At 56.7% G+C, this 26,909-nt stretch overlaps 1 protein-coding gene across 4 annotated transcripts in view; it reads left to right on the forward strand.

Annotated features, from left to right (window-relative positions):
• LOC139277669 (DENN domain-containing protein 3-like) overlaps nt 1–26,909 on the forward strand; it is a 202,348-nt gene that overhangs the window by 62,007 nt on the left and 113,432 nt on the right. For all 4 annotated transcript variants that reach the window (XM_070896461.1, XM_070896460.1, XM_070896463.1 and 1 more), the window contains exons 2-5: nt 9,497–9,640; nt 12,708–12,949; nt 16,387–16,510; nt 22,991–23,133. In XM_070896461.1, coding sequence (XP_070752562.1) covers nt 9,521–9,640; nt 12,708–12,949; nt 16,387–16,510; nt 22,991–23,133 — 629 coding nt within the window. In that variant the 5' untranslated portion in view covers nt 9,497–9,520. The remainder of the gene's footprint in view (nt 1–9,496; nt 9,641–12,707; nt 12,950–16,386; nt 16,511–22,990; nt 23,134–26,909) is intronic.

Here is a 26,909-nt window from a genome sequence, read left to right on the forward strand (position 1 = left end):
AGGGCTAAGTGAACACCTCCGCAATGGTACAGTTTAATGAGATATTTATACAGTAAAACCCAAGTTATGGCCTCTCCCTGTGTATTGCTCTGTCTCGCAGTCAGTGAATACAGATAGAATTAATTACTATATCCTTGTTCTGACATGGTTTCCAGATATTTCCTTTTGTCAGGGTTATCAGTTGGCCAACCGGCCATTACTCCATGAGAGTGTGGTAATGGGCTGTCTTGTATTGTGTCAGGATTGTTCAATTTCCTGGTCAGTTTATCGTTTACATCAAAAGGATGAGGTCTCTACAAGAGATAGTGGCTGGTGGTTTGAGTACATAGGAAAGGGTGGGGTGACATGGAACTGGTGTCATGTAGACAATAGGAGAGCACCATGGGGGGAGGGGGGGGGTACTTGTCTCAGCATGACTTGTCTCCTAGCTGTCTGATGGCCATCAGCCATCTCAAACCAGGTTTAGCTGTTTATGCAAGCCGACTGCTAAAATGCAGAAAGTTCTGGAAAGACCAGGACTCCATTTTGATATATATATATTGCAAAGGGCACACAAATACCGTATGGTATCAGCTTAGATAAAAATACATTTCCACAGGTGCAGAGGGACCTGGGGGTCCTTGTGCATGAATCCCAACAAATTAGTTTGCAGGTGCAGCAGGTAATCAGGAAGGCGAATGGAATTTGGCCTTTATTGCGAGAGGGATGGAGTACAAAAGCAGGGAGGTCCTGCTGCAACTGTACAGGGTATTGGTGAGGCCGCACCTGGAGTACTGCGTGCAGTTTTGGTCACCTTACTTAAGGAAGGATATACTAGCTTTGGAGGGGGTACAGAGACGATTCACTAGGCTGATTCCGGAGATGAGGGGGTTACCTTATGATGATAGATTGAGTAGACTGGGTCTTTACTCGTTGGAGTTCAGAAGGATGAGGGGTGATCTTATAGAAACATTTAAAATAATGAACGAGATAGACAAGATCGAGGCAGAGAGGTTGTTTCCACTGGTCGGGGAGACTAGAACTAGGGGGCACAGCCTCAAAATACAGGGGAGCCAATTTAAAACCGAGTTGAGAAGGAATTTCTTCTCCCAGAGGGTTGTGGATCTGTGGAATTCTCTGCCCAGGGAAGCAGTTGAGGCTAGCTCATTGAATGTATTCAAGTCACAGATAGATAGATTTTTAAGCAATAAGGGAATTAAGGGTTATGGGGAGCGGGCGGGTAAGTGGAGCTGAGTCCACGGACAGATCAGCCATGATCTTGTTGAATGGCGGAGCAGGCTCGAGGGGCTAGATGGCCTACTCCTGTTCCTAATTCTTATGTTCTTATGTTCTTATGAATCATGATTAGCATTACCTAAACTTAAATATTGAATATGCATATAATTAGTAGATAGGAAAGAAATAACTTGTATAATCTATAGCATGATCGCAGGATGTCCCAAAGTGCTTTACAGCCAATGAAATACTTTTAAAGTGTAGTCACTGTTGTAATGTAGGAAATGCCAATATGCGCACAGCAAGCTCCCACAAGCAGCAATGTGATAATGACCAGATAATCTGTTTTAGTGATGCTGAGTGAGAGATATATATTGGCCCCAGGACACCGGGGAGAACTCCCCTGTTAGGGTTTACCAACACAATGAAATACAGAGGTTATACAGGCAATTCAATTGTAACATGCTAACTCAGCATCAACTGGTTTGCTGATTATCGACTTATAGTTGAAATCTGTGCCTGAGTTTACTATAAATTGGTGAGATTAATTTCGGATTGGACTCCTGAGATATCATAGGCAGTCCCTCGAAGCGAGGATGACTTGCTTCCACGCCAAAAAGGGATGAGTTCGCAGGTGTTTCAATGAAGGACCTGATATTCCGATCCCGAACTACATCCTGAAGGGTGGAAGATGCCTGTGCGTGGATTTTTTTAACGTGTGAGGCTGTTGCACACCAGCCACCACACGGGCTTGACAGAGCTAGGTCTTGGTCCAGTGGCAAGGATTAACCAGGACGTCTGGAGACCAGCTCTGCTGCACAGGCCTCATCATCATAGGCAGTCCCTCGGAATCGAGGAAGACTTGCTTCCACTCTAAAAATGAATCCTTAGGTGACTGAACAGTCCAAAACGAGAACCACAGTCCCTGTCACAGGTGGGAAGGGGAGGGTGGGACAGACAGTGGTTGAAGGAAAGGGTGGGTGGGGGGTCTGGTTTGCCGCACGCTCCTTCCACTGCCTGCGCTTGGTTTCTGCATGCTCTCGGCGATGAGACTCGAGGTGCTCAGCGCCCTCCCGGATGCACTTCCTCCACTTAGGGCGGTCCTGGGCCAGGGACTCCCATGTGTCAGTGGGGATGTTGCACTTTATCAAGGAGGCTTTGAGGGTGTCCTTGAAAAGTTTCCTCTGCCTATCTTTGGCTTGTTTGCTGTGAAGGAATTCCGAGTAGAGCGCTTGCATTGGGAGGGCCCCTGCTGCCCTTGGGCCCTTGCCTCTCCTGGGCCCCGATCACATCGCACCACGATCTCTCGCCGCTCCTTCGCCCCAACCTCGCTGCTCCTGCTGTACCTGCAAACGCTGCAATCACCGACCTGGGTTATGGTGATGTCCAATCCAGCCGCCCTCTTCACAGCCGTTGCTCTCCAGCACACGCTGTACCTCGAAGGTCCTTGCAGGCCAGGGCCGCTATCCCTGAGATAGCGGACAGGTGAAGAGCATCAGGTAACCAGTCTGTCGGATGGATTGGAGTCTATGCTGGTAGTTGGCAGGGTTTCCAGAACTGCCAGGACCTTGTCCTCATGAGCTGCGTTGTTGACTGTATTGCTTTCCCTCCCCCAGTGACGAGGGTGTCAGTTTGTGCGATGTGAGATCGATGACCCACGTTTGAAGAGCCATTAGTCAATTCTCCCTGCTCCTGGATACTACCTTACGCACTGGACATGGTATCCAGACTAACCTCCCGTGATCTCAGAGCGCTGGCACATTTAAGGACCACACTGGACAGGAGAGCCACACAGTCGGGCAGCTCCCTGTCAGAGATGCACCAGTGCCTGTTACAGAGACACATTCTTCTACACAAACCGGTACGGACCACAAAAGACAAACTGAGAACTAGGTAGAAAAGCAAAGAACACCTCTAGAGGATGTGTGAAAACACCCTCTTATACAACCTTGGTTTGCCAAGACCAGCACCCCCTCCCCCGCCTTTTATTCAACTGAGTAACACGTGTATCAGAGAGTTCACCTCACCCAGCCACATTGCACCCCGAGACCTCCCAGCGAGAGAGGATCCATAGCTCTCACAATCTCTGAAGTGTTTAAAATGATTAAAGCAGTTGATTAGGGAGATCGAGAGAAACTATTCCCTCTGGTGGGGGGAGTCCAGAACAAGGGGCAGAACCTTAACATTAGAGCCCGGCTGTTCAGGGTGATGTCAGGAAGCACTTCTTCACACAAAGGGTGCTGGGAATCTGGAACTCTCTCCCCAAAAAGGCTTTGGATGCTGGGGGTCAATTCGAAATTTCAAAACTGAGATCGATAGATTATTGTTGGGTAAGGGGTATCGAAGGATGTGGGGCAAAGGCTGGTAAATGGAGCTGAGGTACAGATCAGCCCTGATCTGATTGAATGGCACACAGGCTCGAATGGCACAAATGTCTCCCTCTTGTTCCTGTGTTCCTAACTAAGGGGTCTCACATAGGTCCGAATAAGGTGTGAGATATTTATATATATATATATATATTTCTCTAACAATCTATCTCGGGTTCTTGATGGCTTGTCCTCTAAGAGTGGTAAAGACTGCTTTGTTCAAATAAACAGTCATGACCCTTTGATCTCCCAGCATTCCGTCTGACTACTGCGGACAGGTGCGTTGGCAGGAGTCACTTTGTTAAGGCAATTGGTACAGCCTCTTGCCAACGCACTTGGCTTCCCAATGGTGCAGAGCATAGTCGCAACTGCCGGCTCCAGCGGGGTGACGGAGCAGCACAATCAGGAGCTGCAGAGTCAGGGGCTCAGCACAATGGAGCCTGCACCCTCCCAGATACATCGGGAGACTTTCCAGGGATAGTCTAAGGCACCCTATCACTCACTCCCCCGATGTTCATTGTGGATTGACAAACCCAATCAGCCCTCAATGCAGTCATTCCAGGAAAGCCCTCAGAGAACTGGAACATTGGAAGTCTGCACCATAAGCACAGGCGGAGTTGGCATCACCCTTAAACCGTGCAGACAACAACAACACCTTGCAGTTATATAGCGCCATTAACGTCCCACGGCGCTTCACAGGAGTGATTATCGAACAAGGTTTGTCACCGAGCCATGTAAGGAGACAATTAGAACAGGTGACCAAAAGCTTGGCCAAAGAGGGAGGTTTTAGGGGGGGCCTTAAGGGAGGAGAGAGCGAGGTGGAGAGTTTTAGGGAATGAATTGTAGAGCTTGGCGCCCAGGCGGTTGAAGGCACGGCTGATGAAAAGATAAACTGACACAGCAGGAGAATCTGAAATAGGAACTCTGAAAATAAAGAGAAGGCCAGTCAGGGAGGATCACCGGCCAAAACATTAACCGTTGGTGTTCGCTCCCCAGAACTTGATGGGCCCATTGTGTATTTCTTGCATTTTCTCTTTTATTGCCCCCGAACAATATCCAGATTGCGATGGTTTATTGTTTGGAATGACGTCCCTCCAATGTCCCGTGCTGCCCGATACCCCGGGGAGTTACCCGCTTGTCTGGGTACATTGTTTCAGTCCGTTCGAAAACCTTTGTCTGCAACTTTCCACGGCACAGGCACATGTGGAGGAGTTGTGTATATATTGAAGGTGATGTGGCAGAGGGACGGAACAGGCGTTCCGCCCTGTGGACAGCGAGCAGGCCTGACTCTGCAGGCCACAGGGAGAGAAGGGCTGGAGCACGGTGGGCATTGGTTAGCAGACAGCTTGAGGGTTGCGGCAGAGTTTGGGCTGCTGATGGGGAGCTTAGTCAGGACCTTCCTGTGCTGGGCCTGGTAGGGAGGCATAATGACCCAGCGACAGCTTGAGGTTTGCTGTGGCATTTGGGAGACAGTCAGAACGAACCTGGGTTGGGAGCACTGGGGGCACATCACACGAACAAAGCACAAACATTCTCTACATGAGAGATATCCGACCGGTCTGCAGGTGTATGTTGACCAGGCGAGATTGGGATGAAGGCTTCAAGCTGTGCCAGGTGCTGATGCAATGTAGCTTTCCACCCATAGGCCTCCGAAGGTTAAGCTCCCAGTCCCTCGCACAAAGGCAGGCAATGGCCAAAATAGAGCAAAGAACGTTGATGGAGCACTTTACACAGAGTTTTACTCTATATCGAGCCCTGCGCTGGGAGTGTTTGATGGGACAGTGTAGAGGGAGCGTTACTCTGTATCTAACCCCCTGTACCTGCCCTGGGAGTGTTTGATGGGACAGTGTAGAGGGAGCTTTACTCTGTATCTAACCCCCTGTACCTGCCCTGGGAGTGTTTGATGGGACAGTGTAGAGGGAGCTTTACTCTGTATCTAACCCCCTGTACCTGCCCTGGGAGTGTTTGATGGGACAGTGTAGAGGGAGCTTTACTCTGTATCTAACCCCCTGTACCTGCCCTGGGAGTGTTTGATGGGGCAGTGTAGAGGGAGCTTTACTCTGTATCTAACCCCGTGCTGTACCTGCCCTGGGAGTGTTTGATGGGACAGTGTAGAGGGAGCTTTACTCTGTATCTAACCCCCTGTACCTGCCCTGGGAGTGTTTGATGGGACAATGTAGAGGAAGCTTTACCCTGTATCTAACCCCCTGTACCTGTCCTGGGAGTGTTTGATGGGATAGTGTAGCGGGAGCTTTACTCTGTATCTAACCCCCTGTACCTGTCCTGGGAGTGTTTGTTGGGACAGTGTAAAGGGAGCTCCATGTTTAAAGCTCTGCATTAACTTTCCAGCACTGTCACAGCCCTTATCAAAGTCACAGTGACATCCTCTGTGACTGTGACCATGGCAACCTATCCCTCCTCATCCTCCTGGACGTGTCTGCAGCCTTTGACACAGTTGATCACTCTATACTTCTCAAACGCCTCTCCACCATCGCCCAGCTGGGTGGGACTGCACTCACTGATTCCATTCTTATCTATTTAATCGTAGCCAGAGAATCTCCTGCAACGGTTTATCTTCCCACCCCCGCATCGTTACCTCTGGTGTCCCCCAAGGATCTATTCTTGGCCCCCTCCTATTTCTAATCTACATGTTGCCCCAGTGACAACATCTGACGACATGACATCAGGCTCCACATGTTCGCTGACAACACCCAGCTCTACCTTGCCACCACCCCTCCACTGCCTCTGTATTGTCAGACTGCGTGTCCAACATCCAGCCAAAGCTTCCCCCAATTACACAATGGGAAGACCTAAACCATTGTATTCAGCCCCTCGTCACTGATTCCCTCTGCCTCCCTGGCCATTGTTCACACCCTTGGCAATCCTACAGGGCCCTGAGCTAACCTTCCGACTCCATAACCTCTCCATCACAAAGACCGCCTATATCCATCTCCGTAACATCGCCCATCTCCGCCCCTGCCTCAGCCCATCCGCTGCTGAAACTCCCATCCGTGCCTTTGTCCACTCCAGACTCAACTATCCCAGCACTCTCCTGACTAGCCTCCCACCTTGCACCCTCTATGTACCTGAGCTCATCCAAGTCTCTGTTGCCCCCTGTCCTAACTCGCACCCGAGTCCCGCTCACCCATCACCCCCTGTGCTCCGTGTCCTAACTCGCACCAAGTCCCGCTCACCCATCACCCCCTGTGCTCACTGTCCCCGTGTCCTAACTCGCACCGAGTCCTGCTCACCCATCACCCCCTGTGCCCGCTGTCCCGTGTCCTAACTCGCACCGAGTCCCGCTCACCCATCACCCCCTGTGCCCCGTGTCCTAACTCGCACCGAGTCCCGCTCACCCATCATCCCCTGTGCCCCGTGTCCTAATTTGCACCGAGTCCCATTCACCCATCACCCCCTGTGCTCACTGCCCCGTGTCCTAACTTGCACCTAGTCCCATTCACCCATCACCCACTGTGCTCGCTGCCCCGTGTCCTAACTCACACCGAGTCCCGCTCACCCAGCACCCCCTGTGCCCACTGCCCCGTGTCCTAACTCGCACCGAGTCCCGCTCACCCATCATCCCCTGTGCCCCGTGTCCTAACTCACACCGAGTCCCGCTCACCCAGCACCCCCTGTGCTCGCTGCCCCGTGTCCTAACTCGCACTGAGTCCCGCTCACCCATCATCCCCTGTGCCCCGTGTCCTAACTCACACCGAGTCCCGCTCACCCAGCACCCCCTGTGCCCACTGCCCCGTGTCCTAACTCACACTGAGTCCCACTCACCCAGCACCCCCTGTGCTCACTGCCCCGTGTCCTAACTCACACCGAGTCCCGCTCACCCATCATCCCCTGTGCCCCGTGTCCTAACTCGCACCGAGTCCCGCTCACGCAGCACCCCCTGTGCCCACTGCCCCGTGTCCTAACTCAGACTGAGTCCCACTCACCCAGCACCCCCTGTGCTCGCTGCCCCGTGTCCTAACTCACACTGAGTCCCACTCACCCAACACCCCCTGTGCTCACTGCCCCGTGTCCTAACTCACACTGAGTCCCACTCACCCATCACCCCCTGTGCTCACTGCCCCGTGTCCTAACTCGCACCGAGTCCCACTCACCCATCACCCCCTGTGCTCACTGACCCATGTCCTAACTCGCACCGAGTCCCGCTCACCCATCACCCCCTGTGCTCACTGACCCGTGTCCTAACTTGCACCGAGTCCCGCTCACCCATCACCCCCTGTGCTCACTGCCCCATGTCCTAACTCGCACCAAGTCCCGCTCACCCATCACCCCCTGTGCTCACTGCCCCGTGTCCTAACTCGCACCGAGTCCCGCTCACCCATCACCCTCTGTGCTCACTGACCCGTGTCCTAACTCACACCCAGTCCCGCTCACCCATCACCCCCTGTGCTCACTGACCCGTGTCCTAACTCACACCGAGTCCCACTCACCCATCACCCCCTGTGCTCACTGCCCCGTGTCCTAACTCGCACCGAGTCCCGCTCACCCATCACCCTCTGTGCTCGCTGCCCCATGTCCTAACTCACACCCAGTCCCACTCACCCATCACCCCCTGTGCTCACTGCCCCGTGTCCTAACTCACACCCAGTCCCACTCACCCATCACCCCCTGTGCTCACTGCCCCGTGTCCTAACTCACACCCAGTCCCACTCACCCATCACCCCCTGTGCTCACTGCCCCGTGTCCTAACTCGCACCGAGTCCCACTCACCCATCACCCCCTGTGCTCACTGACCCATGTCCTAACTCGCACCGAGTCCCGCTCACCCATCACCCCCTGTGCTCACTGACCCGTGTCCTAACTTGCACCGAGTCCCGCTCACCCATCACCCCCTGTGCTCACTGCCCCATGTCCTAACTCGCACCAAGTCCCGCTCACCCATCACCCCCTGTGCTCACTGCCCCGTGTCCTAACTCGCACCGAGTCCCGCTCACCCATCACCCTCTGTGCTCACTGACCCGTGTCCTAACTCACACCCAGTCCCGCTCACCCATCACCCCCTGTGCTCACTGACCCGTGTCCTAACTCACACCGAGTCCCACTCACCCATCACCCCCTGTGCTCACTGCCCCGTGTCCTAACTCGCACCGAGTCCCGCTCACCCATCACCCTCTGTGCTCGCTGCCCCATGTCCTAACTCACACCCAGTCCCACTCACCCATCACCCCCTGTGCTCACTGCCCCGTGTCCTAACTCACACCCAGTCCCACTCACCCATCACCCCCTGTGCTCACTGCCCCGTGTCCTAACTCACACCCAGTCCCACTCACCCATCACCCCCTGTGCTCACTGCCCCATGTCCTAACTCACACCCAGTCCCACTCACCCATCACCCCCTGTGCTCACTGCCCCGTGTCCTAACTCGCAATGAGTCCCGCTCACCCATCACCCCCTGTGCTCACTGACCTACTGGTCCGGCAACATCTCAATTTAAAAATTCTCTTCCTTGTGTTCAAATCCCTCCATGGTCCTCGTCCCTCCCTATCTCTGTAATCTCCCCCAGCCCTACAACCCCCAGAGATCTCTGCGCTCCTCTAATTCTGCCCTCTTGTGAATCCCCCACTCTCTTCGCCCCGCCATTGGTGGCCGTGCCTCCAGCTGCCTGGGCCCCAAGCTCTGAACTCCCTCCCTAAACCTCTCCGCCTCTCTAGTTGCTTCAAACTTAAATCTTCGACCAAGCTTTTGGTCGCCTGTCCCAATATCTCCTTCTGTGGCTTGGTGTCAATTTATTTCCTGATTATGCTCCTGTGAAGCGCCCTGGGATGTTTTCCCTACGTTAACGCCGCGATATAATTGCAAGTTGTTTTCTTTAATACTGAGAAGAAATATCTGAGTAAACGCGGCTGCTGGGCTGGTTGAGTGAATGTTGACAGATTTTATTTCTTTCCCTTGTCCAGCCGCTTGCCCGAGCCCTCGGGACAATGACCGAAGCAAGTGAAACGGTGAAGGGAGATGCAGAGGTTGGGCTGCAGAGTCACCGACTGCTGGAGATGTGCCTGATTATTGGAGTCCCTCCCAAAACCCTGCGGCAGATGGTACAGGTACAGGCACAGAGTTACGCATTGAGGCCCGCTCGCTACTCCCGCTCCGAGCAAGCCCCTCTCCCCACTTACCCTGGCTGGGCCCTGCCATTCGCCACACCTTCTGCCGCCAAACACCTTCTCAGTCCTTTCCTTTGCTCCCTGTTGGGATCTATCCTTGGCCCCCTCCTACTTCCCCATCTACATGTTGCCCCTTGGCGACATCGTCCGAAAACACGGCGTCAGTTTCCACATGTACGCTGCTGACACCCAGCTCTACCTCACCACCACTTCTCTCGACCACCCCACGGTCTCTCAATTGTCAGACTGCTTGTCCGATATCCAGTTCGGGATGAGCAGAAATTTTCTTCAGTTGAATATTGGGAAGACCGAAGCCATTGTTTTCGGTCCCCGCCACAAACTCCGTTCCCTCGCCACTGACTCCATCCCTCTCCCCAACTACTGTCTGAGGCTGAACCAGACTGTTCGCAACCTTGGTGTCATATTTGACCCTGAACTGAGCTTTTGAGCACATATCCATGGAATAACTAAGTCCGACTATTTCCACCTCCGTAACATCGGCCGTCTCCGCCCTTGCCTCAGCTCATCCGCTGCTGAAGCCCTCATCCGTGCCTTTGTTACCTCCAGACTTGACTCTTCCAAAGCACTCCTAGTTGTTCTTGTTGTTGCCCTGACGACAGTGATCCCCACTGGAGCACAGCTCTGAAACATGTCCTGGGTCGCCCCGTCCCTCACCATGGGACCTTGCTTTGTCTGTGTTAACCTGCACTGTGAATGTTCACCACCTCGGGGACAGTGAGCACAGCCTGTCCTTGTCCTCTCCCAATGCCTCACAGAACACTCTGTCCGGCAGGGGTAACTGGACAGTGGTCAAGTACAGGAGCTCGGCCCAGTTCCCCCGCTCCCCACTCCCAGCCTGCCGTGTCCAGGAACGCTGAGGCACATTGTCGCAACCGAGCTCCTGTTCCACCTCCTGCTGGGGTCTGAATCTGGGACCTCCAGGTCTGCCATCGACAGATGTTTGTTGGGTAAGGGTATCAAGGGATATGGAGCAATGGTGGTTAGATGGAGCTCAGATACAGATCAGCCATGATCTCATTGAATGACAGAACAGGCTCGAGGGGCTGAATGGCCTCCACCTGTTCCTATGCTCCCAATTTATTCCGTATGATTTCTCTGCACAAGCAATTCAAATATGTTACATAAAAATCAATCAATTGTGCTTAGTGATGGGTTAATCAATACTGGACCAACTGGGTGGACTGTCGTGGCCGTGGGTGCTGGAGGTCAATTGGAACTTTCAAGACTGAGATCGATAGGTTTTGGTTGGGTAAGGGTATCGAGGGACATGGAGCAAAAGGTGGGTAAATGGAACTGAGGGACAGATCAGCCGTGATCTCACTGAGAGGCGGGACAGGCTCGAGGGGCTGAATGGCCTCCTCCAATCCCTATGTAAATAGTCAACCCTACCTGTCACCTCCGGCGAGGAGAGCTGCTTTGAGTGGGACGATTTGCTCAGTGACTTTGTCGAGGAAGGCCTTTCTGTAGCATGGCACTCCCTACGAGAAAAGTTTAACAAAAAAGCTCCTGCTCCTGAGCACGGGTGAAGGTAGCCCTTAGGACTCAAAGTGCGCTACCTTGTACTAGGGAGTTGACAGCTCCTGTGGGCTGGAGTCGAGCAGGGAATCCGATCAGCGCAGCACGGGTAACGTCAGTGGGGTTGGTGAACACTATCACCATCTCTCGCGGGACCAGCTGGCAGCGATTCCTCTCCCTGAGGCACAAGGATCTCCGCACTGCCTTCCTCTTGCTCGGCTCGAGCAGTGCCATCAAGTCTCTGTGGTGCACACGACGTGCTTGAATGAGACTGGGGAACCCTGCAGAAATTGCGGTACCACAGGGGATACGTTGCAGCCAAGGTGTTGTATATGATTTATTCCAGACTGTGTACTCCTTCAGATACTGTTGTATATCAGTGAGCGTGACAGGAGGTGACCCGATAGAGATCTTTAAAATGATGAAGGGGCTCGATAGGGTAGTTGTAGAGTTGGTTCCAGTTGTGGGAGACCAGAACTAGGGGCCATCGATATCAGACATTCACTAATAAATCCAATGGGGAATTCAGGAGAAACTTCTTCACCCAGAGAGGGGTGAGAATGTGGAACTCGCTGCCACAGGGAGGGGTTGAGGCGAATAGTATCGATGCATTTAAGGGGAGGCTGGATAAACACATGAGGGAGAAAGGAATGGAAGGATCTGGGGATAGAGTGAGATGGAGAGGGGTGGGAGGGGGCTGGTGTGGAGCTTATTATATTATTGTTTTGTAATATATGTGCTTATACTGATGATCCTCCTCCTCTACGTCCATCAGATGGGTCTCCTCAGTGCTCAGCCTCTCGCGTACAATGACTGAAACACTTTATCTTCATCTTCTCTGTGCTCTTCAACTGGCCAATGGAAATCTGCTTTATTTCAGTCTCTTGAAGTCCGACCAAGAGTTACAACCTCTTCGACTTTCTTTATCTCTTGACGGTGTTGACCTCATTATTGTGCTCCCCCGCCCCCCTGACCCTCACCCCACCTCAAGTGCAACTTCCACATTTCCTCCATTACTAAATGGACCTGTGTTTCCTCTTCTCCACCGGACACTTCTCTTCATCCAGGATTGGAGTGTTGCTCCCACATCTGGGATGTGGACCTCTTCTCGCACACGCTAAAATCTGGTCATCTTTTGGATCCTCTCTGACCTTTACCCTCTGGACTTTCTCAGCGGCGATTCTTGCCCAGGGTCTCCGCTGTCTTGAGCTGCTTTCTTCCCTCAGTCTTCCCTTCCTCCTCCTCAAGGCCCTTCTTCCGCCAATCCTCCTGACAAAGACCCTACGACGTTGTCACAGTGAAGCTGGCCAGCACCTGGCCATGACTTGCTCACCTTCTCCTCTGCCCTGTGTTTGCACCGTGGACCATGGGCTCCTGAATCCCGAGATCCAGCTGGAGGAGGAGTGATTCTGGAGTCGTGTATTATGCCACACCCTTTGTTTCCCGCTCCCTAACGATATGTCTTGTGCAGGATCTACACAACGATGTCTCTGATGCTTGCGACGTCTCCCCAGAGGTGTTGTCCATTCATGCGCCGCCATTCATTGACCCTCAAGCTCATTCTCACACCCATTCCCAGAGCCCGCTGAGAAAGCCAGAGCAGGTCACCGGACCAGCCTTCCCTTCGGGAGAATTCTTTGTCAACATCGAACTTTTCAAGGAGCCCCTGAATGTGCCGAGGGGCATCGACCTGTGTGGGCTGCCGGAGCTGTGCTTCCCAGGTGAGATAGTTGGAGAACTCTGCTCGGAATCAAATTGCTCTGAGCTGCACTGAGCGGTCTGTCAACCAGCGACGGTCGCTATGGTTACACACCACCGGCGCCAACAGCACTCACACTGACAGACAGGGCGAAGGTTGGACCAGAAACTGGCCCCCCCCCCACCCCCGCAAACCCCCAAACCCACAGGACCAATGAGCAATCTGCTGCTGGGAGGAGCCAGGGGCTTTACTGGGAATTGTTGCTGAGTGCTGGGAATTTCCCTCCGGGCAGTGAATGATACAATCATCAAAATTCACAGCATGGAAGGAGGGCTTTTCGGCCCATTGTGTCCGCGCTCGTGGTCCGTAGCCCTGCAGGTTACGGCACTTCAAGTGCACATCCAAGTATTTTTTGCAGTGAGGGTTTCTGCCTCTACCACCCTTCCAGGCAGTGAGTTCCAGACCCCCACCACCCTCTGGCTGAAGAAATCTCTCCTCAAACCTCCTACCAATTACTTTAAATCTATGCCCCCTGGTTGTTGACCCCTCTGTTAAGGGAAACAGGTCCTTCCTATCCACTCTATCCAGGCCCCTCATAATGTTACACAGTGAGGTGTGACACATCGCCTGCAGGGATCCATCGCATCACGGGGCTCCCAATCCCGCTGCGGGGCCTGATTGAGGACCTGAATGGACCCGCGGGGCAGGAGGAAAGGTGCGGCCCGCGCCTATCGCCTTGGCAGAGGCAAGTGTCCACTCGAGTGGGCCGATCACTCGAAAGCCTGATTAGCAATATTATTGATTACCTTGCTGAGACTATATCTGGATGCCTGTGACAATGTAGGGGAACCATTGCACTGCGGGGACAGGCCAAGCAATGCTCAAATCACGGGGGGATCGCGCTTGGCTAGAACGTGTCCACTATGGCCTCTGGGGACTGCTGCAAGCTGACCATTGGAGAGAGACATTACTGGGCTGTACACAGCCCATCCCAGAGGGCCACTGGAGGACGCTCCTTACTGCCGGGCTGGTAATAGTCCGCCGATTCTGGAGGGTCTCAGTGTCTCACTCACCTTCCACCAGCGCCCCTCGAGCCGGGACCACTCCCGCCAGCGACTGTGCGAGATACATAGTGCGTCCATGTCTGGCTGCTGTCCACTCTATTCATCCAGCCTTTCTCAGGCATGGCCCTGATTTTAACTCCAGGCGGGTATTGGGTGCTGAGGGCAAGTCAGAAAGTCAGCCACTGCAGAACTAACAGCATAAGGAACAGGAGCAGGAGTCGGCCATTCGGCCCCTCGAGCCCGCTCCGCCATTCAATCAGATGATGGCTGATCTTCGACCTCAACTCCACCTCCCTACCTGATCCCATATCCCTCGATTCCCCTCGAGTCCAAAAATCTAACGATCTCTGTCTTGAATATACTCAGCGACTGAGCCTCCACAGCCCTCTGGGGCAGAGAATTCCAAAGATTCACCACCCTCTGAGTGAAGAAATTCCTCCTCATCTCAGTCCTAGATGGCCGACCCCTTATCCCGAGACTGTGACCCCTGGTTCTAGGCTCCCCAGCCCGGGGGAAACACTCTCCCTGCATCTACCCTGTTAAGCCCATTAACAATTTGATACGTTTTAGATCAGGCCAGGGCCCCATTAAAGTCCACCTCCCCGCCCGCTGAGGCAACTGCGGCAGCAGGTAGGTGAGGGAAAGGGGCAGCAGGAGAGGGGCGGGTGTCCCAGGGCAAGCGTTTCAACTCTGACCTACCTGTCCAGGCCCACTGCTCCAGCTTCAGCCTGGGCAATGGTAACTGCCCACTTGTCTTATTACCACCAAGGTCGGGTTAAAATCCCGCCCCACCCCTCAACTCCCCTCCCCTCCTCTCCCCACCCCTCAACTCCCCTCCCCACCCCTCAATTCCCCTCCCCTCCCCACCCCTCAACTCCCCTCCCCTCCCACCCCTCAACTCCCCTCCCCACACCTCAACTCCCCTCCCCTCCCCTCAACTCCCCTCCCCACCCCTCAACTCCCCTCCCCTCCCCACCCCTCAACTCACCTCCCCTCCCCACACCTCAACTCCCCTCCCCCCCACCCCTCAACTCCCCTCCCCACCCCTCAACTCCCCTCCCCTCCCCACCCCTCAACTCCCCTCCCCTCCCCACCCCCCAACTCCCCTCCCCTCCCCACCCCTCAACTCCCCTCCCCACCCCTCAACTCCCCTCCCCTCCCCACCCCTCAACTCCCCTCCCCACCCCTCAACTCCCCTCCCCTCCCCACCCCTCAACTCCCCTCCCCTCCCCACACCTCAACTCCCCTCCCCTCCCCTCAACTCCCCTCCCCACCCCTCAACTCCCCTCCCCTCCCCACCCCGCAACTCCCCTCCCCACCCCTCAACTCCCCTCCCCTCAACTCCCCTCCCCACCCCTCCCATCCCCTCCCCTCCTCTCCCCTCCCCAATCCTCAACTCCCCTCCCCACCCATCCCCTCCCCTCCCCTCCCCTCCCTTCCCTCTCCACCCCTCAACTCCCCTCCCCTCCCCACCCCTCCCCACCCATCCCATCCCCTCCCCTCCCCTCCCCTCCCTCTCCACCCCTCCCTTCTCTCCTCCCTCCCCTCCCCTCTCCTCCCCTCCCCTCCCCTCCCTCTCCACCCCTCAACTCCCCTCCCCTCCCCACCCCTCCCCACCCATCCCATCCCCTCCCCTCCCCTCCCTCTCCACCCCTCCCTTCCCTCCTCCCTCCCCTCCCCTCCCCTTTCCTCCCCTCCCCTCCCTCCCCTCTCCATGCCTCCCCTCCCCTCCCCTCCCTCCCCTGCTCTCCCCTCCCCTCCCCTGTTTTGTACACACATTATCATCGCCCCACTGCTCCCGAGGCACCGATTCCATTCTCCGTTGATGCTGTGGGATCTTTGCTCAGATGGGATTATAGGAGAATCATATTTCGAATAATTTGATTTTAATCTTTTGACTTGTTTTTGTTCTCTCTCTGCCTGTGCTGGTCTTTCTCCCTCTCCCTCCGTCTGCCTCTCTCTCTCTCTCTCTCTCTCTGTATCTCTTTCTGTACCTCTCCACCTCTCACTCTCCATGCATGTCTCTCGCTCTCTCTTTCTCTCCCTCTCTCTGTCCTGAGCTTTCTCTCTGTCTTTTTTGGTTTCTCTCCATGATCTTTCTGTCTCTCTCCCTGTCTGTCTCTCTCCCTGAATCTCTCTCTCTCCCTGTATCTCTCGCTCTCTCTTTCTTCCTCTCTGTTTTGGTGCCTGCTTGCATTGTTTTCCTCTATCAATGTGTCTGTCCCCTATCTTTGTGTTTCTCTCCCTGAATGCCTCTCTACCTCTGTCAATTACTGTCTCTCCTTCTCTCCCTCTCACTCTCTCTCCCTCTCTCCTTCCCCTTTCACTGCCTGTCTCTCCTTCTCTGTCTCTCTCTCCCACTCGCGCTCGCTCTCTCTGCGTTGCACCTTCCCAGATGGATTTAAACTCGAGCGGGAAGACAAGAGTGAGTCTTTCCATTTCCTGGTGCTGACCGATATCCTGGGGAACAGACAGCAGGGAGTGGTGCTTCAGATTCACAGAGAGGTGAAGGTGAGAGTTTTAAAGCCCGCCCCAATCCTGCCGTGTGTTCCCCGTGCCATGGTGGGGGGCAGGAACAGAGCTTCATCCCGTGGGATTGAGGGGAGGAATTCTAAAGTGAGTTTCTGCGACAAGTTTCGATGCGGGAAAATAGTCAGAGAAATTCTGTTTGCGTCACCAAGTCCTTGGCTCACTGCGTTGCTGACAGGTGCTGGGTTCAGGGCCCACTCCAGAATCCCACGGAGCAGATGTCAAACTCAGGCCCCGTCTGCAGGGCACGGGAGCTCACTAAAAATATCGGCCTGGATTCTGTGACCTCGTCTCTGGCCTGGGACATGAACCCCTGATCTCCTGACCCCGAGGCCAGAGTGCTGCCCACTGAGCCACACCTGACCTGACAGATTTTGCTCCCACACGAGATTAGCTAATAACACTCAGAGGGTGGTGAATCTCTGGAATTCTCTGCCCCAGAGGGCTGTGGAGGCTCAGTCGCTGAGTATAAACAAGGCTGAGATCGATAGATTTTTGGATATTAAGGGAATCAAGGGATATGGGGATCGGGCGGGGAGGTGGAGTTGAGATTGAAGATCAGCCATGATCTTATTGAGTGGCGGAGCAGGCTCGAGGGGCCGGATGGCCAACTCCTGCTCCTAATCCTTATGTTCTTAGGTCATTGTTCCTCACAGTCAAACCAGTTCTCAGCAATCTATCACCGCGGTTATTAACGGGTCCAAGGCAGTAGCCCAAGCACAGTTTTCATTATTCAGTTTATAAACTATCTTAACACCTTGATTGGGATTAAGTGGTATTTTAAACTAGGTCTGCTACCTACAGCGGTATCTGTACACCGCTGGGAGCGGTACAAGCTGCAAACCCGAATAATACCGGGACCAAAAGGGTTCAATGACAAGGGCAGTTTGCACAGACTGGGCTGTATTCCCGCGGGAATAGCAGATTAAAGGGTGACACCGGGAACAGTAGCTCAGTGGTTATGTTACGGGACCAGTAATCCCGAGGCCTGGATTAATGATCCGCAGACACGATTTCAAATCCCACCACGGCAGCCGGAGAATTTAAATTCAGTTCATTAATTAAATCTGGGATCAAAGCCGAGACCCAGAAATTGGGCTCCTGAGCACCTCTCGTCATTGCCTCCGGGGGGCGCTAACAACTTACCGTCCGGACGCGGAGAGACAAAGCACTCCCGCTAACGTGGGCGAGAGGTTTCCGGCGGTAACGCCTCGCGCCCCGGTCTCCTTCGCCCGGAGGCCGTGATGTCATTGCCGTACGCGTCGCCCCGGACCCGAACTTGGGTCCCGCCCCCTGCAGCATCGCCGGGCGGTAATACTGACAGCTGCAGGAGGCGGAGCTTCAGGAGGCCGTGAGCTTCGGGGGCGGAGCTTCGGGACGGATATTAAAGGGGCGGTTGGTGCGGTAAATGCCAAAATTGGTGCAAGGTGTTATTTGAATTTTTCACGTTTCTCTTCGGCTGCGATCGATCAGCCCAGCGCTCTGCTGCAGTGCGTGGGGCCGGATCGCGGGAGTGTGTGGGGCCGGATGGCGGGAGTGTGTGGGGCCGGATCGCGGGAGTGTGTGGGCCGGATCGGGCCGGATCGCGGGAATGCGTGGGGCCGGATCGCGGGAGTGCGTGGGGCCGGATCGCGGGAGTGTGTGGGGCCGGATCGGGCCGGATCGCGGGAGTGTGTGGGGCCGGATCGCGGGAGTGTGTGGGGCCGGATGGCGGGAGTGCGTGGGGCCAGATCGGGCCGGATGGCGGGAGTGTGTGGGGCCGGATCGCGGGAGTGCGTGGGGCCAGATCGCGGGAGTGTGTGGGGCCGGATCGCGGGAATGCGTGGGGCCGGATCGCGGGAGTGCGTGGGGCCGGATCGCGGGAGTGTGTGGGGCCGGATCGGGCCGGATCGCGGGAGTGTGTGGGGCCGGATCGCGGGAGTGCGTGGGGCCGGATGGCGGGAGTGCGTGGGGCCGGATCGGGCCGGATGGCGGGAGTGTGTGGGGCCGGATCGCGGGAGTGTGTGGGGCCGGATCGCGGGAGTGCGTGGGGCCGGATCGCGGGAGTGCGTGGGGCCGGATCGCGGGAGTGCGTGGGGCCGGATCGGGCCGGATGGCGGGAGTGCGTGGGGCCGGATCGCGGGAGTGCGTGGGGCCGGATCGCGGGAGTGCGTGGGCCGGATCGGGCCGGATGGCGGGAGTGTGTGGGGCCGGATCGCGGGAGTGCGTGGGGCCGGATCGGGCCGGATGGCGGGAGTGCGTGGGGCCGGATCGCGGGAGTGCGTGGGCCGGATCGGGCCGGATGGCGGGAGTGCGTGGGGCCGGATCGCGGGAGTGCGTGGGCCGGATCGGGCCGGATTGCGGGAGTGCGTGGGCCGGATCGGGCCGGATGGCGGGAGTGTGTGGGGCCGGATCGCGGGAGTGCGTGGGGCCAGATGGCGGGAGTGCGTGGGCCGGATCGGGCCGGATGGCGGGAGTGTGTGGGGCCGGATCGCGGGAGTGTGTGGGCCGGATCGGGCCGGATGGCGAGAGTGTGTGGGGCCGGATCGCGGGAGTGTGTGGGCCGGATCGGGCCGGATGGCGAGAGTGTGTGGGGCCGGATCGGGCCGGATCGCAGGAATGCGTGGGGCCAGATGGCGGGAGTGCGTGGGCCGGATCGGGCCGGATGGCGGGAGTGTGTGGGGCCGGATCGCGGGAGTGCGTGGGGCCGGATCGGGCCGGATGGCGGGAGTGTGTGGGGCCGGATCGGGCCGGATCGCGGGAATGCGTGGGGCCAGATGGCGGGAGTGCGTGGGCCGGATCGGGCCGGATGGCGGGAGTGTGTGGGGCCGGATCGCGGGAGTGTGTGGGCCGGATCGGGCCGGATGGCGGGAGTGTGTGGGGCCGGATCGCGGGAGTGTGTGGGCCGGATCGGGCCGGATGGCGGGAGTGTGTGGGCCGGATCGGGCCGGATGGCGGGAGTGTGTGGGCCGGATCGGGCCGGATGGCGGGAGTGCGTGGGCCCGGATCGGGCCGGATCGCGGGAATGCGTGGGGCCGGATGGCGGGAGTGCGTGGGCCGGATCGGGCCGGATCGCGGGAATGCGTGGGGCCGGATGGCGGGAGTGTGTGGGCCGGATCGGGCCGGATCGCGGGAATGCGTGGGGCCGGATGGCGGGAGTGCGTGGGCCGGATCGGGCCGGATCGCGGGAATGCGTGGGGCCGGATGGCGGGAGTGCGTGGGCCGGATCGGGCCGGATGGCGGGAGTGTGTGGGCCGGATCGGGCCGGATGGCGGGAGTGTCTGGGGCCGGATGGCGGAGTGTGTGGGGCCGGATGGCGGGAGTGTGTGGGCCGGATCGGGCCGGATGGCGGGAGTGCGTGGGCCGGATCGGGCCGGATGGCGGGAGTGTGTGGGGCCGGATCGGGCCGGATGGCGGGAGTGTGTGGGCCGGATCGGGCGGAATCGCGGGAGTGTGTGGGCCGGATCGGGCCGGATGGCGAGAGTGTGTGGGGCCGGATCGGGCCGGATCGCAGGAATGCGTGGGGCCAGATGGCGGGAGTGCGTGGGCCGGATCGGGCCGGATGGCGGGAGTGTGTGGGGCCGGATCGCGGGAGTGCGTGTGGCCGGATCGGGCCGGATGGCGGGAGTGTGTGGGGCCGGATCGGGCCGGATCGCGGGAATGCGTGGGGCCAGATGGCGGGAGTGCGTGGGCCGGATCGTGCCGGATGGCGGGAGTGTGTGGGGCCGGATCGCGGGAGTGTGTGGGCCGGATCGGGCCGGATGGCGGGAGTGTGTGGGGCCGGATCGCGGGAGTGTGTGGGCCGGATCGGGCCGGATGGCGGGAGTGTGTGGGCCGGATCGGGCCGGATGGCGGGAGTGTGTGGGCCGGATCGGGCCGGATGGCGGGAGTGCGTGGGCCCGGATCGGGCCGGATCGCGGGAATGCGTGGGGCCGGATGGCGGGAGTGCGTGGGCCGGATCGGGCCGGATCGCGGGAATGCGTGGGGCCGGATGGCGGGAGTGTGTGGGCCGGATCGGGCCGGATCGCGGGAATGCGTGGGGCCGGATGGCGGGAGTGCGTGGGCCGGATCGGGCCGGATCGCGGGAATGCGTGGGGCCGGATGGCGGGAGTGCGTGGGCCGGATCGGGCCGGATGGCGGGAGTGTGTGGGCCGGATCGGGCCGGATGGCGGGAGTGTGTGGGGCCGGATGGCGGAGTGTGTGGGGCCGGATGGCGGGAGTGTGTGGGCCGGATCGGGCCGGATGGCGGGAGTGCGTGGGCCGGATCGGGCCGGATGGCGGGAGTGTGTGGGGCCGGATCGGGCCGGATGGCGGGAGTGTGTGGGCCGGATCGGGCCGGATGGCGGGAGTGTGTGGGCCGGATCGGGCCGGATGGCGGGAGTGTGTGGGGCCGGATGGCGGAGTGTGTGGGGCCGGATGGCGGGAGTGTGTGGGCCAGATCGGGCCGGATCGCGGGAGTGTGTGGGGCCGGATCGGGCCGGATGGCGGGAATGCGTGGGGCCGGATCGGGCTGGATGGCGGGAGTGCGTGGGGCCGGATCGGGCCGGATCGCGGGAGTGCGTGGGGCCGGATGGCGGGAGTGCGTGGGGCCGGATCGGGCCGTATGGCGGGAGTGTGTGGACCGGATCGGGCCAGATGACGGGAGTGCGTGGGGCTGGATCGGGCCGGATTGCGGGAGTGCGTGCGGCTGGATCAGGCCGGATTGCGGGAGTGCGTGGGGCCGGATCGGGCTGGATCGCGGGAGTGCGTGGGGCTGGATCGGGCCGGATCGCGGGAGTGCGTGGGGCTGGATCGGGCCGGATGACGGGAGTGCGTGGGGCTGGATCGGGCCGGATCGCGGGAGTGCGTGGGGCTGGATCGGGCTGCCATTGGGGACCAGCTCACTGAGCCCAGTGCAGACCCTGCAGCGATGGCCCTTCCCGTTAAGGGAGGGGAGGAGTCTCGGATCGCGGCCGTGTTGCATCACTATCTGTGTCCCACAGCACTCCAGGAAGGAAGGAGAGCGCTTGATTTAACACTCACTTCCTTCCCGGAGCGCTGACTCCAAATTTAGAAAAAGCTGGGAATCAGTAAAGGTGACCATGAAACTATCGGATTGTTGTAAAAACCCATCGGGTTCACTCATGTCCTTACCCGGTCTGGGCCGATGTGTGACTCCAGACCCACAGCAATATGGCTGGCTCTTAACTGCCCTCTGAAATGGCCCAGCGAGACACTCCGTTGTATCAGAAAAACTGCAGCTGTTGAAGGCGGCAGCTCACCACCTTCTCAGGACAATTAGGGATGGGCAATAAATGCCGGCCTTGCCAGCAACACCCACATCCCGGGAATTAATTTTTAAAAATCTAATCGAGGTGTTTAAGATGATTAAAGGATTCGATGGGGTGGATCAAGAGAAACTGTTCCCTCTGGTGGGGGAGTTCAGAACAAGGGGCAGAACCTTAACATTAGAGCCCGGCCGTTCAGGGTGATGTCAGGAAGCACTTCTTCACACAAAGGGTGCTGGGAATCTGGAACTCTCCCCCAGAAATTGTTGAGGCCGGGGGTCAATGGGAAATCCCAAAACTGAGATTGACAGGTTTTTGTTGGGTAAGGGTATTAACGGTTACAGAACCAAGGTGGGTAGATGGAGTTAAGATACAGATCAGCCGCGATCCCATTGAATGGTGGAACAGGTTGGAGGGGCTGAATGGCCTCCTGCTGTTAACTATGTTCCTTTCTCAGTGGCAGGGCTATAACTGGCTCAGGGTGGGGTAAAGGCAGCTCGGCCCACGCCGCTCCTGACTTTTGCCCAGTCAGTCCGGCTGCAAGAGGCGTGAGGGTGGGATCGGGCCCGGGGGTGATGCTCCCCATGGTGCAAAAGCCTGTTGGCAGCTCTCAGGATTGCGGGTGAAGAAGGTCGGCGAGGGGTGAGGTAGGCCAGACTGTGTGGGGTTATAACCCAGCTGGAGTCAGCGGGAATCAGCGCCCTCCACGGTGGGAGGGAGAAAGTTAGCGGGAGCTGGGGGAACAGGAACGTTTAATGGAGATGCAATCCAATAATTTTGACGCTCGGATGTGACGGTATTTCCTGATGTGACAGTACTTCCTGATATTTCCTGATGTGACAGTACTTCCTGATATTTCCTGATGTGACAGTACTTCCTGATATTTCACCGATGTAACGGTTTTTCCCGATGTGACGGTATTTCCTGATGTGACAGTACTTCCTGATATTTCCCGATGTGACAGTACTTCCTGATATTTCCCGATGTAACGGTTTTTCCCGATGTGACGGTATTTCCTGATTTTTCCCGATGTGACGGTATTTCCTGATGTGACGGTATTTCCTGATATTTCCCGATGTGTCGGTTTTTCCCGATGTGACGGTATTTCCTGATTTTTCCCGATGTGACGGTTTTTCCCGATGTGACGGTATTTCCCGATGTGACGGTTTTTCCCGATATGACGGTTTTTCCCGATGTGACAGTTTTTCCCTTGCAGGAGAGCGATCTTTACCAGGCTCTGCCGGAGGGGTCCGAGCTGGCAGCGTTGCCTCTGGAAACCTCCTGTCTCTTTGTCCCCTATGGAATCTGTGTCATCACCAAGTTCCCCTATTACACCGTGCTCAAGGACTGCCTCTCCTGGTAAGGGTCTCCGCTCAGGGAATTATGAAAGGGAAATTGTGTTTGATAAATTTATTACAGTTCTTTGAGGATGTAACGAGCAGGGTGGATCAAGGGAACCAATGGATGTGGTGTTTTTGGATTTCCAAAAGGCATTTGATAATATGCCACATAAAAGGTGACTGCACAAGATAAAAGTTCACAGGGCTGGGGGTAATATATTAGCGTGGATAGAGGATTGTCTAACTAACAGAAAGCAGAGAGTCGGGATAAATGGGTCATTTTCCGGTTGGCAATCAGTAACGAGTGGGGTGCCACAGGGATCAGTGCTGGGACCCCAACTATTTACAATCTATGGGCTCAATTTTCCCCACAGCTGTTTTTTTAGCGTACTTGAAGAGTTATACACGTTTTTTGGGGGCCCAATTACGCCAAAAAAAATGTTCTAAGTTTCCCCGTTGGAATTCTTCATTTTGGCCTGGCCTAACCAGCCCTTTAGTTTTGGGGGTGGAGCCTTGATTGGTACCAAAAAGAACGGGTTGCCACGGTAAAGTGAAGCATACAGCCAGCTCCCAACACATTAAAACACATTGCAGCAACTTAAAAATATATTAAAATATATTGCAGCAACTTACCTCCAATTATTAAAGCCGGTCCTGCCCCCCCGCCCCCCCACCCCCAAGCCCTGTCTGAATGGCCTCCTCCCTCCCGGTCCCAGCACCTAACTACATCCGAAAGGCTTCTCCCCAATCCCCTCTCCCTCCCCCACTCCTCTCTCCCCCCACCCCCACCTCTCTCCCCCTCTCTCTTATTTTTCCTGCTGCTGCTGTCCGGGCATCTGCTGCACTTACCTGCGCCCATTCCCTTACCTGGGCCCATTCCCTTATCTGGGCCCATTCCCTTACCTGGGCCCATTCCCTTATCTGGGCCCATTCCCTTACCTGGGCCCATTCCCTTACCTGGGCCCATTCCCTTACCTGGGCCCATTCCCTTACCTGGGCCCATTCCCTTATCTGGGCCCATTCCCTTACCGGCGCCCATTCCCTTACCTGGGCCCATTCCCTCACCTGGGCCCATTCCCTTACCTGGGCCCATTCCCTTACCTGGGCCCATTCCCTTACCTGGGCCCATTCCCTTACCTGGGTCCATTCCCTCACCTGCGCCCATTCCCTTACCTGCGGCCATTCCCTTACCTGCGCCATTCCCTTACCTGGGCCCATTCCCTTACCTGGGCCCATTCCCTTACCTGGGCTGATTCCCTTACCTGCGCCATTCCCTTACCTGGGCCCATTCCCTTACCTGGGCCGATTCCCTTAACTGGGCTGATTTCCTTACCTGCGCCCATTCCCTTACCTGCGGCCATTCCCTTACCTGCGCCATTCCCTTACCTGGGCCCATTCCCTTACCTGGGCTGATTCCCTTACCTGCGCCATTCCCTTACCTGTGCCCATTCCCTTACCTGGGCCGATTCTCTTACCGGCGCCCATTCCCTTACCTGGGCCCATTCCCTTACCTGGGCCCATTCCCTTACCTGGGCCCATTCCCTTACCTGGGCCCATTCCCTTACCTGTGCCCATTCCCTTACCTGGGCCGATTCTCTTACCTGGGCCCATTCCCTTACCTGTGCCCATTCCCTTACCTGGGCCGATTCTCTTACCTGGGCCCATTCCCTTACCTGGGCCCATTCCCTTACCTGGGCCCATTCCCTTACCTGGGCCCATTCCCTTACCGGCGCCCATTCCCTTACCTGGGCCCATTCCCTTACCTGGGCCCATGCCCTTACCTGGGCCCATGCCCTTACCTGGGCCCATGCCCTTACCTGGGCCCATTCCCTTACCTGCGCCGATTCCTTACCGGCGCCCATTTCTTTAACTCTCCACATACGCTGGCCTAAGCAAGACTGGAGTAACTCTCAGCTGGCCAAACTTACCTAAATGGCCAGAATTGGCGCAGGTGGCAGGTTACGCCCCCATTGGCTGAAAAAAAAATGTACCTAAAAAAATCGTGACTAACTGAGTTACGCTGGTGCAAATTGATTGGGGAAAATGTAGTTTTTCAACTTAGACCATAAAAAGCAGTATGCTTCAAAAAAACATCGCAAATCACTGAGGAAAATCCAGTCCTATATTAATGACTTGGGTGAAAGGACCGAGTATAATGTAGCCAAGTTTGCTGATGATACAAAGATGGGTGGGAAAGCAAGTTGTGAGGAGGACACAAAAAATCTGCAAAGGGATATAGACAGGTTAAGTGAGTGGGCAAACATTTGCAGATTGAGTATAATGTGGGAAAATGTGAGGTTATCCACTTTGGCAGAAAAGATAAAAAAGCAAATTGTTGAACTGGATGTTGAGCCCAGAAGACTGTAAAGTGCCCAATCGAAAGATGAGGGGCTGTTCCTCGAGCTTGTGTTGAGCTTCAGGGAGTCTGGGACTACAGGAGGCAGAGCGGCGGGAGCAGGTTGTTAAACCCTCCCTGGGACTGAGATCACTTGGTGTAGTCAGTGACGGGCATGGAGTTTGGGGCCGAGGTCGCTTCAGTCTTCCCAATCTGCACCCAGATGGAAGGAGGGTCACCCAGGACCCATGGAGCGTGCAGCGCGACAGCACCCAGGGAGCAGGGCTCCAGGGAGACCCTGGAGAGGGTGTTGTCAGTACCCCCCTCCCCCCACCCCTGGGCCTCTGAGCTCCCCCCACTCAGGCCCCCGAGTTCCCCCACCATCACCCCTCCCCCCCACTCCCCAGCAATCCCTCCCCCCCCCCGAGTTCCCCCACCATCACCCCTCCCCCCCACTCCCCAGCAATCCCTCACCCCCCCCGAGTTCCCCCACCATCACCCCCCTCCCCCCCACCCCCCCAGCAATCCCTCCCCCCCCCCGAGTTCCCCCACCATCACCCCCCTTCCCCCCACCCGCCCAGCAATCCCTCCCCCCCCTCCCCCAGGCCCCCGAGTTCCCCCCCCCCCGGGCCTCCGAGTTCCCCCACCATCACCCCTCCCAAACCCTCCCCCCCCACTGAGCCCCCCATGCTCCCCCACCATCATTCCCCCCACCCCCACCTCCCCCCAGGCCCTCCACCATCCATTCCCCCCCCCCCCCATGGGTCTGGAAATGTCATTGGCAGTGGTATTATGTTACTGGACAAGCAATCCAGAGCCCTGGACCAATGATCGGAGACAAAAGTTCAAAAGCAGCTGGGGAATTTAAATTCAATTAAATATATCAGTAATGGTGACCATGAAACGACCGGATTGTCGATTGTTGTATAAACCCATCGGGTTCACTAATGTCCTTCGGACAAGGAAACCTACTGCCCTTTACCCGGTCTGGGCCTATACGTGACTCCAGACCCACAGCCATGTGGTTGACACTAACTGCCCCCCGAAATGTATTCAACATTCGGTGTATTCACCACTGCCTTTGAGGGCAGTCAGCGATGGTCAATAAATGTCAGCCTTGCCAGCGACGCCCACATCCCAGAAATGAATCAAAAAATATATAGATGATAAATATATAGTCAGATAGACACAACTTGTCACCATTCTCATCTCTCAGCAGCTTGGCACGGTTGGTTTTGGGTTCAAGCTTAGAGCCAATCGGATCTCAGACCGGTACACTTTGGGGGAGAGAGTTCCAGATTCCCAGCACCCTTTGTGTGAAGAAGTGTTTCCCGACATCACCCTGGACGGCCGGGCTCTAATGTTAACGTTCGCCTCTTGTTCCGGACTCCCCCACCAGAGGGAATAGTTTCTCTCGATCTACCCCATCGAATCCTTTAATCATCTTAAACACCTCGATC

The sequence above is a fragment of the Pristiophorus japonicus genome, chromosome 12 (genome assembly GCF_044704955.1).
Source record: "Pristiophorus japonicus isolate sPriJap1 chromosome 12, sPriJap1.hap1, whole genome shotgun sequence".
In the NCBI taxonomy this organism is placed as follows: domain Eukaryota; kingdom Metazoa; phylum Chordata; class Chondrichthyes; family Pristiophoridae; genus Pristiophorus; species Pristiophorus japonicus.